Raw genomic sequence first — 16158 nt, 5'->3', positions numbered from 1 at the left:
ATGATTTGTGACCTCTTTTGTAAGTTGTTTTGGATAAAAGCACCTGCTAAACAAATAAATATAAATGTAAACATAAACTCCTGCTTGTTGGGATTGTCAGGGAGTGTTTTATGAAATCTCGATAACAATTTAGCAACGTGAATGTGTTCAGAATGTACCTAAGAGCGACCCTTGGGACTATACTCCTTCCATTGCAGTAGGTGTTTGACACTTCTACTTTGACATTGAGAATCTAAAATACACTGAATTTTAATCTCCTCAGAAACATCCACTGACACAGGTGGTGGAGGAGTTTTGATTGAATGACTGAAAGATCAGTAAAAATAAATAAGAGTAAGAAAAAGGAGAAAGAACGGAGTAAAAAAAACAAAACAAAAGTGAAAACTGCATGTCTTAAGGAACTGTGGTCCAAACCTAGTTGCAGACCAAAATCAAAGTCAAGTAACATATTTATTTTAAGAGCTAGGGGTCAATAATAAGGAGAATCTCAAATTGTAATATTTAATCCAAATCTTGGATACAAAATAGCCTTCAAGATTACATTTCAACCCGTATGGATAGATGCAGGATGGAAGTGATTTCACACATGTTCTTCATGGGGGGACCTCCTCCATCTAGGGGTGGAAATAGAAACTGAGTTATAGACTGTTTTCCTTGTGTAACCCCAAATCTATCCCTTCAAAATACTCACTATACTCATGTATTTGACATGAACCCCCTTCAGCTTAGCCCTATGAGAACAAATGTGCATAACTATGTTGTAGTGGATCCAGGAGAAAAAGAGCAGCAGCATTGATGTGGACAGTCCCTTTTTAGATGGACCACACTGAATTTATTGGGCAGGAGGTCCAAAAATACAGACTGACCTGAGTTTCACTTCTTCATGTGTTGCTGTCCACTGGCATTTGGTCTGTAGTCAAACTGAACTCCCAGCCCAGCAAATAATATTTTAACTTAGCGGTAGCCCATGAGGTTCTCAGAGCTTCTCTCTCTGTGGTTGCTGTCATGCATGCGTGTCTGTGGATCACAGATATACATGGTATTTTCTGACTCAGGAAGGTCTAAAATGTCAAGATTCATCAAAATCTTGAGGTTGAATTTTGTCACATTTTCCAGCTGAATCAAGCATTATGGAAAAGGAGGGAAATCGTTCCGCTGACCAAATGTAAAATCTTGAAAGCTTCAATACAACCCATCCTCCTTTACTGATGTGAAATATGGGTGATGTGAAAGGATGATAACAGGATAGAGAAAAATCACAGCTGGTATAAGCATGTCTTTCTCTGAGCTTCTTACTGTAATAGAATGCTCATCTGATCAGTGAGGGATGTATTGGAATGGGCATACAGTACGGAGGTGCAACAGTAAATTAATGGACAAACAATGATGGCAAGCACTTGTAATGGGTTGAGGAGCAGAAAGAAAGGATAAATTACAGCACAGATTGATATTATTTGAGTCTAGCAAAATGGGCTGGCTTTTACTGACTGGATACTTTGCCAGAGACAGTCATTTGGTTTTGTTTCCCTCTTAAGCACCTCAATAATTGAATTACATTTTATTGTTTACTCATAAATAGAAGGTTTCTTGCAGTAAAAACCTAGTTGTATTAGAAAAACAACATGCAAGGCAAGGAGAAAATAAAGGCTTCTAAGGATAAACAAATTCATTAAACAAAGTATAATGACTTCTGGAGAAAAAAAAATCATTAGGTTGTCCATTAATAATAATCCATGTCAGGTATACAATGGTTTGAAAATGGTCACAGAGATGGATGCTAAGCAAAGAGTGGTTTTCTAAGTGGTAGACTAAATTATTTGTCTGTTGCGCATTTATACAGCATGTAAACTGTATGAAACTAAATTTAGATGCATACTGGTAAGCAACACAAGTACCATGGAAAGCAACTCCAAAAAAGCAATACAGTGATCCCTCGCTATATCGCGCTTCGCCTTTCGCGGCTTCACTCTATCGCGGATTTTATATGTAAGCATATTTAAATATATATCGCAGATTTTTTGCTGGTTCGCTGATTTCTGAGGACAATGGGTCTTTTAATTTCTGGTACATGCTTCCTCAGTTGGTTTACCCAGTTGATTTCATACAAGGGACGCTATTGGCAGATGGCTGAGAAGCTACCCAACTTACTTTTCTTTCTCTCTCTTGCGCTGACTTTCTGTGATCCTGACGTAGGGGGTGTGAGCAGGGGGGCTGTTCACACACCTAGACGATACGGACGCTTGTCTAAAAATGCTGAAAGATTATCTTCACGTTGCTACCTTCTGTGTGCAGCTTTTAAGTATGCTGCATGGTGCTTCGCATACTTAAAAGCTCAAAGGGCACATATTGATTTTTGACTTTGTTTCTCTCTCTCTCTCTCTCTCTCTCTCTCTCTCTCTCTCTCTCTCTCTCTCTCTCTCTCTCTCTCTCTCTCTCTCTCTCCCTGCTCCTGACGGAGGGGGTGTGAGCTGCCGCCTTCAACAGCTTTGTACCGGCGGTGCTTCGCATACTTAAAAGCCAAACAGCCCTATTGATTTTGTCTGTTTCTGACATGCTCTGCTCCTGACGCGCACTCCTTTGAAGAGAAGATATGTTTGCATTCTTTTAATTGTGAGACAGAACTGTCATCTCTGTCTTGTCATGGAGCACAGTTTAAACTTTTGAAAAAGAGACAAATGTTTGTCTGCAGTGTTTGAATAATGTTCCTGTCTCTCTACAACCTCCTGTGTTTCTGCGCAAATCTGTGACCCAAGCATGACAATATAAAAATAACCATATAAACATATGGTTTCTACTTCGCGGATTTTCTTATTTCGCGGGTGGCTCTGGAACGCAACCCCCGCGATGGAGGAGGGATTACTGTATAGCTTTCTTTCATGAAGTGTGACTAATCGAGGAATGAGACATTATACTGAGCAGGATTCAATCAGTGAGGGGCTAAATATGAAATAATAAGGGCAAATCAATTAGATCACAATTAGGGTCTGCATTTTCAAAACTCTTCGTTTTCACCCATCCACACTGGGTTGCTGAGTGAGCATTTTTCAAAAGTACTGTAAATGGTTCTGGGAATGCCTTGGTAGTGTGGACAAAAGGTGAAAATGGAGAATAATGTCAATGTTTTTAAACAAAAACTTAACATTCTGGATGTAGGCTAAGAAGCAAATGGAACTTGTTTCCATTATAATGGAATGCTCTATACACTGGGTGAAGAACATCCTTGTAACACAGACAAAGGTCTTTCAAGGTAACCACCAATGTGCTTACACATCAGACAGAAGAATACATGACTATCTGCATATTATCTTACATAAAATGTACTTATTTGTAGATAAACCTGTTTCCTGTATCAGAGGGCTATTTTTTGTTCAACTTTAAGTACTCTAATTTAACATATTTGTTGATAAATTGAATAATGTTAATGATTGTATTATGTAGACATATATATTTTGATCGGTTTCCTCTGTGCATGATTTGTTCGTGTCTCTTTGGCTGCAAGTTAGATAAAAAGTTTCATGTTTTCTTTTATGAAGGTGACTATTAAAAACAAGTTTAAAACCAGAGTTCAGCAATATTTATAGTTAATTCCTTTTTGTGAAATAAAAATTGGCTGCTTGATCAATAGATTTATTCAGTAAAAGTTTGCTTAGAATAATATAGGAATATCAATGGTCTGTTTAATAGAAGTCATTCATTTTTTTAACCTTTTCCCAATTTCTTGCAGCATTAGCACAAGGTAGGAAGCATGACACATTTACTCACAAACTCATATTTACAAATGGAGTCTCGCACTTTCTAGGTCTTACTATAAATCTTAGTAGATCTGGTCACAAAACCCAGTGGCACATTACACAACTTCTGCTTGGAGGGGATATCAGACTTGGTGACTGTGGGTGTTGATCTGAGCATGTCAGATTATACAGCTAGAAATCAAAGGAATGACAAATTAAATGGATCCATAACTACTTGCCAGCACAATTTCAGATTTCCAAAGTAGCACAAGTTTGCCCTTTTCTGACAGCCAATAATGAGCTGTCTGACAAAGCTGGTGTTTTACAAATGTTTTCCATGTATAGCGAGATTAGCTGCAGTAAGGCTCAGTTCATTTTATTTTCCATTCTGTCATAGGATGTATAACATGAGGCATCAAACAGACGAGCCTGTCTTCATTTTGTGACATTCAAAACACTTGCATTACAGGTAAAATTCCGTTACAACGAATATCTTTACAACGAAATTTTCATTACAACGAAGTGTTTTATGGTCCCGACAGCTTCCCCATATGACGCGAGCCTATAGAAATCTCGTTACTACAAAGTACATTCAGCAGATACTTTCATTACAACAAAGTGCCCTAAAGACCGTGAAATGCTGGAATGAATCATCCATAGAGCAGTTAGTTCTGTGGCCGCTACTCAGTTGTGCACAACAACCCCCCAAACAGAAACACTGAAAGTTTTTTTTCTTTCTTTGAACTTTCCTCGTAGTTTTTTTTTTTTTTTTGCCTTTTTTTGTTTCCTGCGGATTTCAGTGATACCTTTTACTTATTGCTCGTCAACATTTGAAAAACATCCATTGGAATTTAACTCATTGTCACCCTCCTATAGAAACGGCAGACACGAAAAAACGATAACAGTTCATATTAGAAAAAAAACTTTACATTTTTTGCAGCTCTCGATTGCGGCAAAAAGAAAAAAGACGTTGCCAGTGAATTTTGGAATTTCGCTATCGACGCTGTCAACTTTCTTGAAAGACCGAGCAAAAAAAGAAGAAAATATCGGGTTGCAAACGTATGTGAACTGCTGCATTTGAAGATGTCGAAAAAGCAGTTTTATGTGGTTCAGTGATGCGCGTTCAAGAAACATTCCTATTAATGCGGTACTCATTCAAGAAAATGTCAGGTTTGTAAACTCTCTTGGGACCTCCCCCAACTAGACGACACGCCGAAGAGCGTCCCGAAGTCCAAACTCTGCGTCTATGGAAGACTGTTTATCAGTTGCTGGGTCAACAGCCGGCTCAAAGCTGTGCTGAGTCTCTCAGCCAAAGCAAACAGAAAAGATATCGATGGGTGATATGCAGGTAACTTGATCACTGATCTGTTGTGTCTTTGTATAGCAGAGTGGCAGATCATGCTACAATAAATAAGTGTGCCGTTCCTGTTTCAAGCTGAATAGAGCTGGTTTTGCTAAAGTACTGAGACTCAGCCTCATGTTTTGGGGTGCAAGACAGGGACTTATAGCGCGACCCCGATCTTTTATGATTTGCTTCTGTGTCGCTTCACTGCAGTGCTTTGAGCCTGTTGTTACCCTGCCCGGCAACGGACAAACAATCTTCCACAGATGCGGCAATCGCGCTTCAGGACGCACTTCAGTGTGTCGTTCCCTTTGGGTGAGGAGTGGGGGGGTCTCAAAAGAGTTCAGAAACCTCACAATATGAAGAAAAAAAAAGGATGATTCAGCTTCTGATTGATAACTGTGCTGCCCACAACATGCTGCCACATTTAGATAATGTTCCAGTTGAATTCCTCCCACCCAATTGCACGGCAGCGCTTCAGCCATTGGATTTGGGCATCATTCATACCCTGAAAGTGTATTATCGCACTTATAACTTGTAGGCAGGAGGAGATTAAAATTAACGTAAAAGAAGCTATTGAAATGATTGCAAACGCCTGAGTGCAAGTTAAAGAAAGCACTATAGCAACAAATACAGAATCTCATTACAACAAAATTTTCGTTACAACAAAATATTTTTTAGGTCCCTGGGAGTTCGTTGTAATGGAATTTTACCTGTATTTATTCCTCATAGCTGCATTATATACATAGTACTTCTGGTTGAGAGCTCAGTTGTTTTCAAGTCTTGCACACAAAGATTCTGACCCTATAGGATAAAATCAGACCTGTTTGATCTTTTTAGGGCTAGCTGCAGATTAAATTTTACCGAAACACTCGGAATGTTAGACTGTATAACTGAAGGTCACTGAACATATATGAATGTAATGAATTATTATTATTATTATACCACAACTATCTGCAGTGTACTACGATAATGTATATTAAATCTGTGACTAAAAATCACTAGAAGAGTTGTGTAATATAAAGGAGTCTTTTTGGAGTTCCTAAGGTATTTTCTTTGTATTTTGCAGGCCAAACTTGGAAACAGCTCTGTGAGTCCTAATGTGGGTCACCTTATATTGAAATACCTATGTCCAGCCATCCATGCTGTGCTTAGCGATGGTTTGAAGCCTTTCATCCTTGATGTGATTATTGGTCAGCGACGTAATGTTCCCTGGAGTGTTGTGGAAGCTTCTGCACAGCTTGGTACCAATCTTTTTTTTGCAATGCAGAAAATTGAATAATGGCAGATTTGCTTTCTCTTGGGTTTTTAAAGAGTAGATGAAAATGAGATAAATAAAAAATATTTATCATTTTACATGAAACAAGTAACTAACTTGACATTTCCCAGTTACATTTTAGCAATTTATTTTTTGTTTATACTGTAAATAAACAAATACATCATAAAAAATTCTAATATGTTACATTTTAGGTGATTATTGTCATTATATCTGCAATGACAGATGTTTACTGTTAACTGCTCAGTTATAACATTTTATTTCAGCAAATTTTCATAAAAGCTTCTGCATCAACATTTTGATTGAATTTGGCATATAAAATACACCTACATTCCAGAACTCAGAAATATTTTTTGTTTATTTAAAAAACATTTTGAGGTATGAGCTGTTTTCTTCACTTTTTACAAAAACATGAATGCTTTTGGAGTGGTTATCTCAAGAAGGGAGGCAAGTAACAGTTAATTTTTTATGTAAAAATAGTATCCATACATATGTATAGATAAAATAAATATGTAAAAATATAAAAAAATGACTCCAAGCATGTTGTTGTTTTTTCACAACCAAAGGTAGTAAAAAAATGGAGTTTGCAAAAGGCATTTCAACATTGAAAGAAAAAAGCTGATATACTTTAAGATGTGCAAAAGTTAAATTTGACCATGCAGGGGCCATTTGTTGAATTCAAATCTGTCTCTGTTATTTATTTTCTAGCTGTGAGCTTTCATTCTGTAATTATAAGCAAAATTTGTATTTTCTATGGTAAACTTGTAAAATTGACACTGGCATGAAACAGTTTAAGCCCATGCATTTTATGTCCAGTATTATATTGTTTCTTTTATTGAGAGTTGCTCTTGGCAAGTTTTTAATCATTTACATGTTTCTCTGGTTTATATCTATACTCCTATATGTATTTGGTTCTATATAAGGATAGGTATTGCTTTATTGTCAGTCTTTTATATTACCTAGTACCATTTTTAATCTGGTATATTAATCATTTCCTTTGACAGGTCCCTCTACCAAACTTCTGTATAGTCTGTATGGTAAGATCAGCCAGTACTCAGAACTGACCAGTCACACCATGCGCTTTAATGCCTTTATCTTTGGTCTTCTGAAGTAAGTTTTGTTTTTATTATTATTTTGTTTTTTTCTTTAATGTGTGCTTGATGTGTTTGTCAATAAAAGTGCAATAGCAGTGCTGATATTTACATTTTCTGTACATTTAACAAATTGTAGTAAATTAAATTTTGGTAGTGACTTTTTTATCTTTTGTCAAAGTGTTTCCAAATACTATACCAGTCATCTGTAGGTTTTGGAAAGACATTGGAAGAAGTACACTAAGATATCCACACTTTTTACTGGGACTTTGATCATAGTTAAACATAATCTATACTATGATTCTAGTTTTAATTTTAAGTTTTAAATGTCCCTATAGTCCTACTATCCACCACACTACGCAATTTATTTCATATGCCTATAGTTCCCTGTGTGAGGAAAAACTTACTAACGTTTATGTGAAATTTACCCTTAACAAGTTTTCAGCTGTGTTCCCATGTTCTTCTTGAACTTATTTTAAAGCATCAGTGTCAATCTACTGCACTAATTCCTTTCATAATTTCAACACTTCAGTCATGTGACTTCCTAAACTTGCTTAAACTAAAAAGTTTCAACTCCTTTAGTCTTTCTTTACGACTTATTCCCTGCAGTCCTGGAATCAGCCTATTCGCTTTTCAGTGGGCTTTTTTCTAGTGATCCTATGTCTCTTTTATAGCTTTATAACATCAAATGTTATTTACCTTGAATAAGTACTTCTTGTCCTACAGCGTAAAGTCAAAGTAGACTTCAGAGCTTCCTGTGTGCCTGTCTACTTTGTCTTTAAGCTGTAAAAAACATTCAATGTGGCTTTTATATAAGTAACATATAGCAGTTTTTCATATAAAGACCATCACAAAACATAATCACAAACAGAACATTGCACAATACCATGGTGAGCTGTGTAAGCCCTGCTGTTTTGGCAAATTGACTGGCAAGATAATGGCCAACCTGTTGCTGCATTCAAAGGGTGCCATCATTTGCCTTTATGCCTGGTGCAGCTGTGTTGTTCTTATAGGTGACTGGACATTTCTTGGGGGGGGGATAGCAGGCTACTTGCTGCTTGTGCTGATCGACACATTTACAAAACAAAAGTCGCTAATGGACAGGTGTGAAGGTATTTAAGGTGGCCGGGATTACTACTTTTTTCATAGGCTTCAGGGATTCCAGTGTTAAGCAAATTAAAAAAAAGTTTTGTTGCAAATTCAGATTCTTTTTTTCATATTCCAATAATGATGTCCCTGACCGATTTCGGCTTGATCAGAATTTGGAGGGGTGTTGTCCAACATTTTTTCTTTAAATAAAGAGTATATAAAATGTGTAACATGTATGCTTAACCTTAACTCCCAAATAGCATCAAGCGTTTTCTCTATTGAACCCTTAGGATTCTGCATAGGAATTTGAAATTGTACAGATATTTCCATCCATCCATTATCCAACCCACTATATCCTAGCTACAGGGTCACGGGGGTCTGCTGGAGCCAATCCCAGCCAACACAGGGCGCAAGGCAGGAAACAAACCCCAGGCAGGGTGCCAGCCCACTGCAGGGCACGTACACACATACCAGATATTTCTACAAATATAAAAAATGTTAGGAAATAATGAAGTATGAAATAATTAAAAAGAATGTTCATGCTTTTCACCTCCTTGTGATAACTTTCCAGACATTCACATATTTTCTTGCTTGCTTAATACAATTTAAGAGTTATAGGTAGAGGAGCTTATTCCAGTAACTTTGGCTGTAAGCCAGAAAGCAACACTTGGAACATCACAATATGCCATTTTTATTATTCTCAGAAATCATAGAGCAGTCTTTAGCAACAGCTTCCATCAGATAATTATGACTTAATGCATGTCACTAAACTCTCATGTTAATAAATATATATATATATATATATCCATCCATTTTCCAACCCACTGAATCCGAACACAGGGTCACAGGGGTCTGCTGGAGCTAATCCCAGCCAACACAGGGCGCAAGGCAGAGAACCAATCCCGGGCTGGGCGCCAACCCACAGCAATATATATATATATATATATATATATATATATATATATATATATATATATATATATATATATATACAGTATATATATATATATATATATATATATATATATATACAGTATATATATATATATATATATACAGTATATATATATATATACAGTATATATATATATATATATATATATATATATATATATATATATATAACTATGAGAAAAGAAACTACGAGAAAATAAATATGCTTTACTATGTGAAATAAACACACCTTAACATTATTCTGTGAATGAAGGAGAGTTCTATTTGTGTTACATTTCCTGGATTACGTACCTGGTAAATAAATGTAGGTTTCAAAAAAAAGTAAAATGAAAACTAAAGGATAAACTATTGTAAAAAATAAACCTAAAGTGTAAGTGCATATATCAAGTCTAAGTTCAAGCCCTTTAAGTGGAAAGTTATGAATCACATGTTGTTTGCAGAATTTTTGTTTATAAATAAAACTTATGCCCTGCGGTGGGCTGGCACCCTGCCTGGGTTTGTTTCCTGCCTTGCGCCCTGTGTTGGCTGGGATTGGCTCCAGCAGACCCCCGTGACCCTGTAGTTAGGATATAACGGGTTGGATAATGGATGGATGGATAAAACTTATGCCAAGATGTCATCATTGACCCACTATTGTACTTACTTGAATTTATTGCCATAGCAAGGCAGGTTTCATTGAATTTGATTTGTTGCTGGTTATACAAAAATCATCAGTACAAATGACAGCAGTAATCATCATTTCCCAACAGCTTATTATCAGCTCACTTCAATTTCAGTTTCTCTTTACTCTTGAGTGTCATGATGTCAACATGCCAAGCTGGACAGACTCTGCCAGCTTATTTTCACCCATATTTTCCAAAGAAACATTTGAAATTTCAAGATGCTTCACATAAGCACAATGGTATAATCCCTTTAGTGTATCCCAGGTTTTCTCCCAATGGAGTTTGCCTGGTACAGCCCCAATGGGAGATGCCCAGTAGGCATCTTGGGCAAATGATAAAATTACCAGATTTAATACCTTAAAGTATCTATAAAAGTAATGACTCTCCTCCAAGATGTTCCCATATTAGTTTCCCACCTAGAGAGAAAAGAGAGAGGCCAGAAATCCTACACAGGAACATAACATTAGAACAGGCCATTCAATTTGCCAGTCCTATCCACTTAATTCTACCAAAATAGCATCAAGTCTAGCTTTGAAAGTCCCTAATGTCTACCACACTACTTGGTAACTTATTCCAAATATCTATGGTTATCTATGTAAAGAAAAACATCCTAATGTTTTTGCGAAATTTACCCTTAACATATTTTCAACTGTGCCCCTGTGTTCTTAATGAACTCATTTTAAACTAACAGTTTCAATCCACTGTACTAATAATGCCCTTCATAATTTTAAACACATCAATCATGTCTCCACTTAAACTTCTTTTGCTTAAACTGAAAAGGCTTAGCTCCGTTAATCTTTCCTCATAACTCATCCCCTACAAGTCCTGGATTCCTGGAATCAACCTAGTTACTCTTCTCTGGACTTTTTCTAGTGCTTCTATGTCTTTGTGTAGCCTGGAAACCATAAACTGAACTTAGTACTCTAGATGAGATCTATTCAATACATTATAAGGCTTGAGAATAACCTCCTTAGACTTGTACTCTACACATTTGCTATATAATCGAACATTATGTTAGCCTTCTTAATGGCTTCTGAAGACTTTTGAATAATGCCTTTAAACATGTACAGTAAAGAAATTAAATGATTATATCACAGACAGATGATGCATTATGAGCATCACCTGCTAGTCATTTTTGCTATCCAAGCATGTAACGCAATATCTCATACGTGAAATACTGCAGGCAGAAGACATAATGGCCATTATTAAAGGCTGCATCTGTCTATAATCTTAAGCTGTCAAGCACATTCTACACACCACTGACATGCTCATTGACTGCAGGACACAGAATACAGGTGCGAAAAACTGCTACCTGCACAAACTTACACTCCACTTGCTAAAATATGTCATACATACTGTTTGACCATGAAAACAATACAATTCTCAACCTTAGCTCAGTGTCAGCCACATAATACTGTGAGATGCTACTGCACATACCAAATCGAAAGCTCATTCTCACCTTGCACAAGAAGTACAAAAATACAATCTTTACAAATCTTTCAAAGTATCGATAGCTCCATATGTTTTACATCCACGAAGTACATACAGTATATGATTAGATGAGTTGGGGATGAAAACAAAAACAAACTCCACACACAGAAAATTGGCAACCTAATAACTTATTGTGTATTTACCTGTTCCGATGATGCCCATAAGTAAACACTTTTATAGCCTGAAAATGCACACATCTCTCCTTATTTCTTTACAGAAGTGCAGGATTTCATTAATACAAACAACCCTTTAGCCAAAGCCTTTACAAATACAAGTCATGTTGAAAAAAAAGAAAAACTACAAACACAGATGGACATCATGCAGCTTCCAGAATTTACTAATTTAATTTTCACCACATGATCGTGGCTCCAGCCAGGATAGCTTCTCAGTCAAATGTTAAAGTGTCACAGCAGTTGACACTCCAAGAAGAGAACCTCATTCAATCAACTGTTGCATTGTCCTGCCTCTCAAAACTCAGGCAAGACTCACCCTCCACACTCTGTGACCAGATATTAAAGGTATTGCAGTGCTCAAAACTACAGTGCATCCGGAAAGTATTCACAGCGCATCACTTTTTCCACATTTTGTTATATTACAGCCTTATTCCAAAATGGATTAAATTAATTTTTTTCCTCAGAATTCTACACACAACACCCCATAATGAAAACGTGAAAAAAGTTTACTTGAGATTTTTGCAAATGTATTAAAAATAAAAAAATTGAGAAAGCACATGTACATAAGTATTCACAGCCTTTGCCATGAAGCTCAAAATTGAGCTCAGGGGCATCCTGTTTCCCCTGATCATCCTTGAGATGTTTCTGCAGCTTAATTGGAGTCCACCTGTGGTAAATTCAGTTGATTGGACATGATTTGGAAAGGCACACACCTGTCTATATAAGGTCCCACAGTTGACAGTTCATGTCAGAGCACAAACCAAGCATGAAGTCAAAGGAATTGTCTGTAGACCTTCGAGACAGGATTGTCTCAAGGCACAAATCTGGGGAAGGTTACAGAAAAATTTCTGCTGCTTTGAAGGTCCCAATGAGCACAGTGGCCTCCATCATCCATAAGTGGAAGAAGTTCAAAACCACCAGGACTCTTCCTAGAGCTGGCCGGCCATCTAAACTGAGCGATCGGGGGAGAAGGGCTTTATTCAGGGAGGGTGACCAAGAACCCGATGGTCACTCTGTCAGAGCTCCAGAGGTCCTCTGTGGAGAGAGGAGTACCTTCCAGAAGGACAACCATCTCTGCAGCAATCCACCAATCAGGCCTGTATGGTAGAGTGGCCAGACGCAAGCCACTCCTTAGTAAAAGGCACATGGCAGCCCGCCTGGAGTTTGCCAAAAGGCACCTGAAGGACTCTCAGACCATGAGAAAGAAAATTCTCTGGTCTGATGAGACAAAGATTGAACTCTTTGGTGTGAATGCCAGGCGTCACATTTGGAGGAAACCAGGCACCGCTCATCACCAGGCCAATACCATCCCTACAGTGAAGCATGGTGGTGGCAGCATCATGCTGTGGGGATGTTTTTTCAGCGGCAGGAACTGGGAGACTAGTCAGGATAAAGGGAAAGATGACTGCAGCAATGTACAGAGACATCCTGGATGAAAACCTGCTCCAGAGCGCTCTTGACCTCAGACTGGGGCGATGGTTCATCTTTCAGCAGGACAACGACCCTAAGCACACAGCCAAGATATCAAAGGAGTGGCTTCAGGACAACTCTGTGAATGTCCTTGAGTGGCCCAGCCAGAGCCCAGACTTGAATCCGATTGAACATCTCTGGAGAGATCTTAAAATGACTGTGCACTGACGCTTCCCATCCAACCTGATGGAGCTTGAGAGGTGCTGCAAAGAGGAATGGGCGAAACTGGCCAAGGATAGGTGTGCCAAGCTTGTGGCATCATATTCAACAAGACTTGAGGCTGTAATTGCTGCCAAAGGTGCATTGACAAAGTATTGAGCAAAGGCTGTGAATACTTTTGTACATGGGATATCTCAGTTTTTTTATTTTTAATAAATTTTCAGAAACCTCAAGTAAACTTTTTTCACATTGTCATTATGGAGTGTTGTGTGCTGAATTCTGAGGAAAAAAATGAATTTAATCCATTTTGGAATAAGGCTGTAACATAACAAAATGTGGAAAAAGTGATGCACTGTGAATACTTTCTGGATGCACTGTATGTATCCCAGCGCTCAAAGTTGAATAGGCCACACACAATTTCCACAGTAACATACATATGGATTATGGCATTAACACTAGAATTACCAGAGCCTACCGAAAAACTCGTAGATCTGTCCCACCTTAAATCGCTTCACACTTCTCCATCAGCGTCTTTTGTCCTGTAAATGTGTTGATAAGCAGCAAGCAGCCTACTATCACATCCCCCACTGCCGCAGTTTTCTCAGCTCAAATCTGTTTACCTGCGTGTCAGTTGCCTGGAGTTGTATAGAGTGAGAAGTCAAGCAAAATGACACCTTTTATAAATACTATATCGTTATTTGGAACACATGCATTTCGTGTGTGTTCCGTGTCAACAACGATCTATGTAAACACATTGTTAAAACAGAAATGTTTTTCATGTTTTAGTAATAATTGACAAAATGTAGACATGAAGTTTATAATGTGTGAAGCCTAAAGTCCAAATATCAAAGAAACACTGTCACAACAGGTATAAATATAACAGAACGAATGCGCTCAGTCAGTCTGTAACAGCCGGTGTAAATGTGTGATACTTGTAAAGGTTAGCTTTGTTTTTTTTTTTTTTTTATTCAGTTTCATTCTCTGTCGCGTTCACAATTCCACCCAACCCCCCCGATTCCGACACTGCTGTTTTCACATAAAGACGCGCTATAACTCAAATGTTATTTATTTGGATCACATAAAGACGCGCTATAGCTCACTATAACTCAAATGTTATTTATTTGGATCACATAAAGATGCGCAATAGCTCAAATGTTATTTATTTGAATCACAAAAGACGTGCTATAGCTCACTATAGCTCAAATGTTATTTATTTGGATCACATAAAGACACGCTATAGCTCAAATGTTATTTATTTGAATCACATAAAGACGCGCTGTAGCTCGCATGTTATTTATTTGGATCACATAAAGACGCGCTATAGCTCGCATGTTATTTATTTGGATCACATAAAGACGCGCTATAGCTCGCATGTTATTTATTTGGATCACATAAAGACGCGCTATAGCTCGCATGTTATTTATTTGGATCACATAAAGACACGCTATAGCTCGCATGTTATTTATTTCGCCAACGCTACACCTTCCAGATCTAAACACTAGCATGGTGTATGTGCCCAAAAAAAGTCTAACTGCATTCTCGTACCATTGCTCGCGTACTAAAGTGTCAGCAGGTATTTTTCATGACATTACACGTGTAATTTGTGAGCATGCCTTTGATGATCAAGCAGAGGAAGCTCTGCAGTTCACTTGTGACTTTGTGCTGTAGATCTGGCTCTTACATACAAATGACGGTGCATATGCCGAAAACATTAACATTTATATGTTACTTACATAAAAGCCAGAGCTAATGTTATTTACCTATTTACCTTGAGTTATTTACTTACATGACGAGGGTTCTACATTGGATCAAGAATGTACTTTTGCCATCGCTGTACTTTGTATATGTACATGGGAAGCTCTGCACTCGTGACTTAACGCTGTAGAAAGTAAGTAAATAAATAATGGTAAATAGGGAAATCGAATGTTATTTACCTTGAGTTATTTACTTACATGACGACGGTTCTACATCGGATCTGGCTTTTATGTAAGTAACATATGTTAATGTTTTGGACACATGCACCGTCCTTTGTATGTAAGAGCCAGATCTACAGCGTAAAGTCACGAGTGCAGAGCTTCCCATGTACATATACAAAGTGCAGCGATGGCAAAAGTGCATTCTTGATCCGATGTAGAATCGTCGGCATGAGTTGAGTGTACCTCTGTTATAGCGCATCTATTTGAAAACAGCAGTGTCAAATGCGTGGGAGGGGGAGCGCAAGGGAGTTGGGAACGTGAACGCGGCTGAGAGAATAACAGAATAGAAAAAAACAAAGCTAACCTTTACAAGTATCACCGGCTGTTACAGACTGGAATCAAATGTATGTTTTTATTCTAAAAAAGTAAGAATATGAGCAGCTCAGTTTTCAAAACGGACTCGCCGAGGATCGAACCTGCGAAGCTTTGATTATAAGTCAGCAGCTGATACCGTTGCGCCACCGAATCTCTCATTCCATTTGTGTGTCAATGTCGCAGGTAAACGCGGGTTGTTTTTTCTGCAGTTATATTTTTTGAATAAAAGCGCATTTGTTCTGTTATATTTGTACCTTTTGTGAAAGTGTTTCTTTGATATTTGGAATTCAGGCTTCACACATTATACACTTCATGTCTACATTTTGTCAATTATTACTAAAACATGAAAAACGTTTTTGTTTTAACGATGTGTTTACATAGATCGTTGTAGACACGGAACACACATGAAATGCCAAATAATGATATAGT

At 37.6% G+C, this 16158-nt stretch overlaps 1 protein-coding gene across 1 annotated transcript in view; it reads left to right on the top strand.

Annotated features, from left to right (window-relative positions):
• rusc2 (RUN and SH3 domain containing 2) overlaps window positions 1–16158 on the top strand; it is a 329699-nt gene that overhangs the window by 221070 nt on the left and 92471 nt on the right. Inside the window, exons 8-9 of the mRNA XM_051929450.1 lie at window positions 6143–6317; window positions 7354–7459. Of these exons, the coding sequence (XP_051785410.1) occupies window positions 6143–6317; window positions 7354–7459 (281 nt within the window). The remainder of the gene's footprint in view (window positions 1–6142; window positions 6318–7353; window positions 7460–16158) is intronic.

Source organism: Erpetoichthys calabaricus, chromosome 7 (assembly GCF_900747795.2).
Source record: "Erpetoichthys calabaricus chromosome 7, fErpCal1.3, whole genome shotgun sequence".
NCBI lineage: Eukaryota > Metazoa > Chordata > Cladistia > Polypteriformes > Polypteridae > Erpetoichthys > Erpetoichthys calabaricus.
This window is presented reverse-complemented; position numbering and strand designations above follow the sequence as displayed.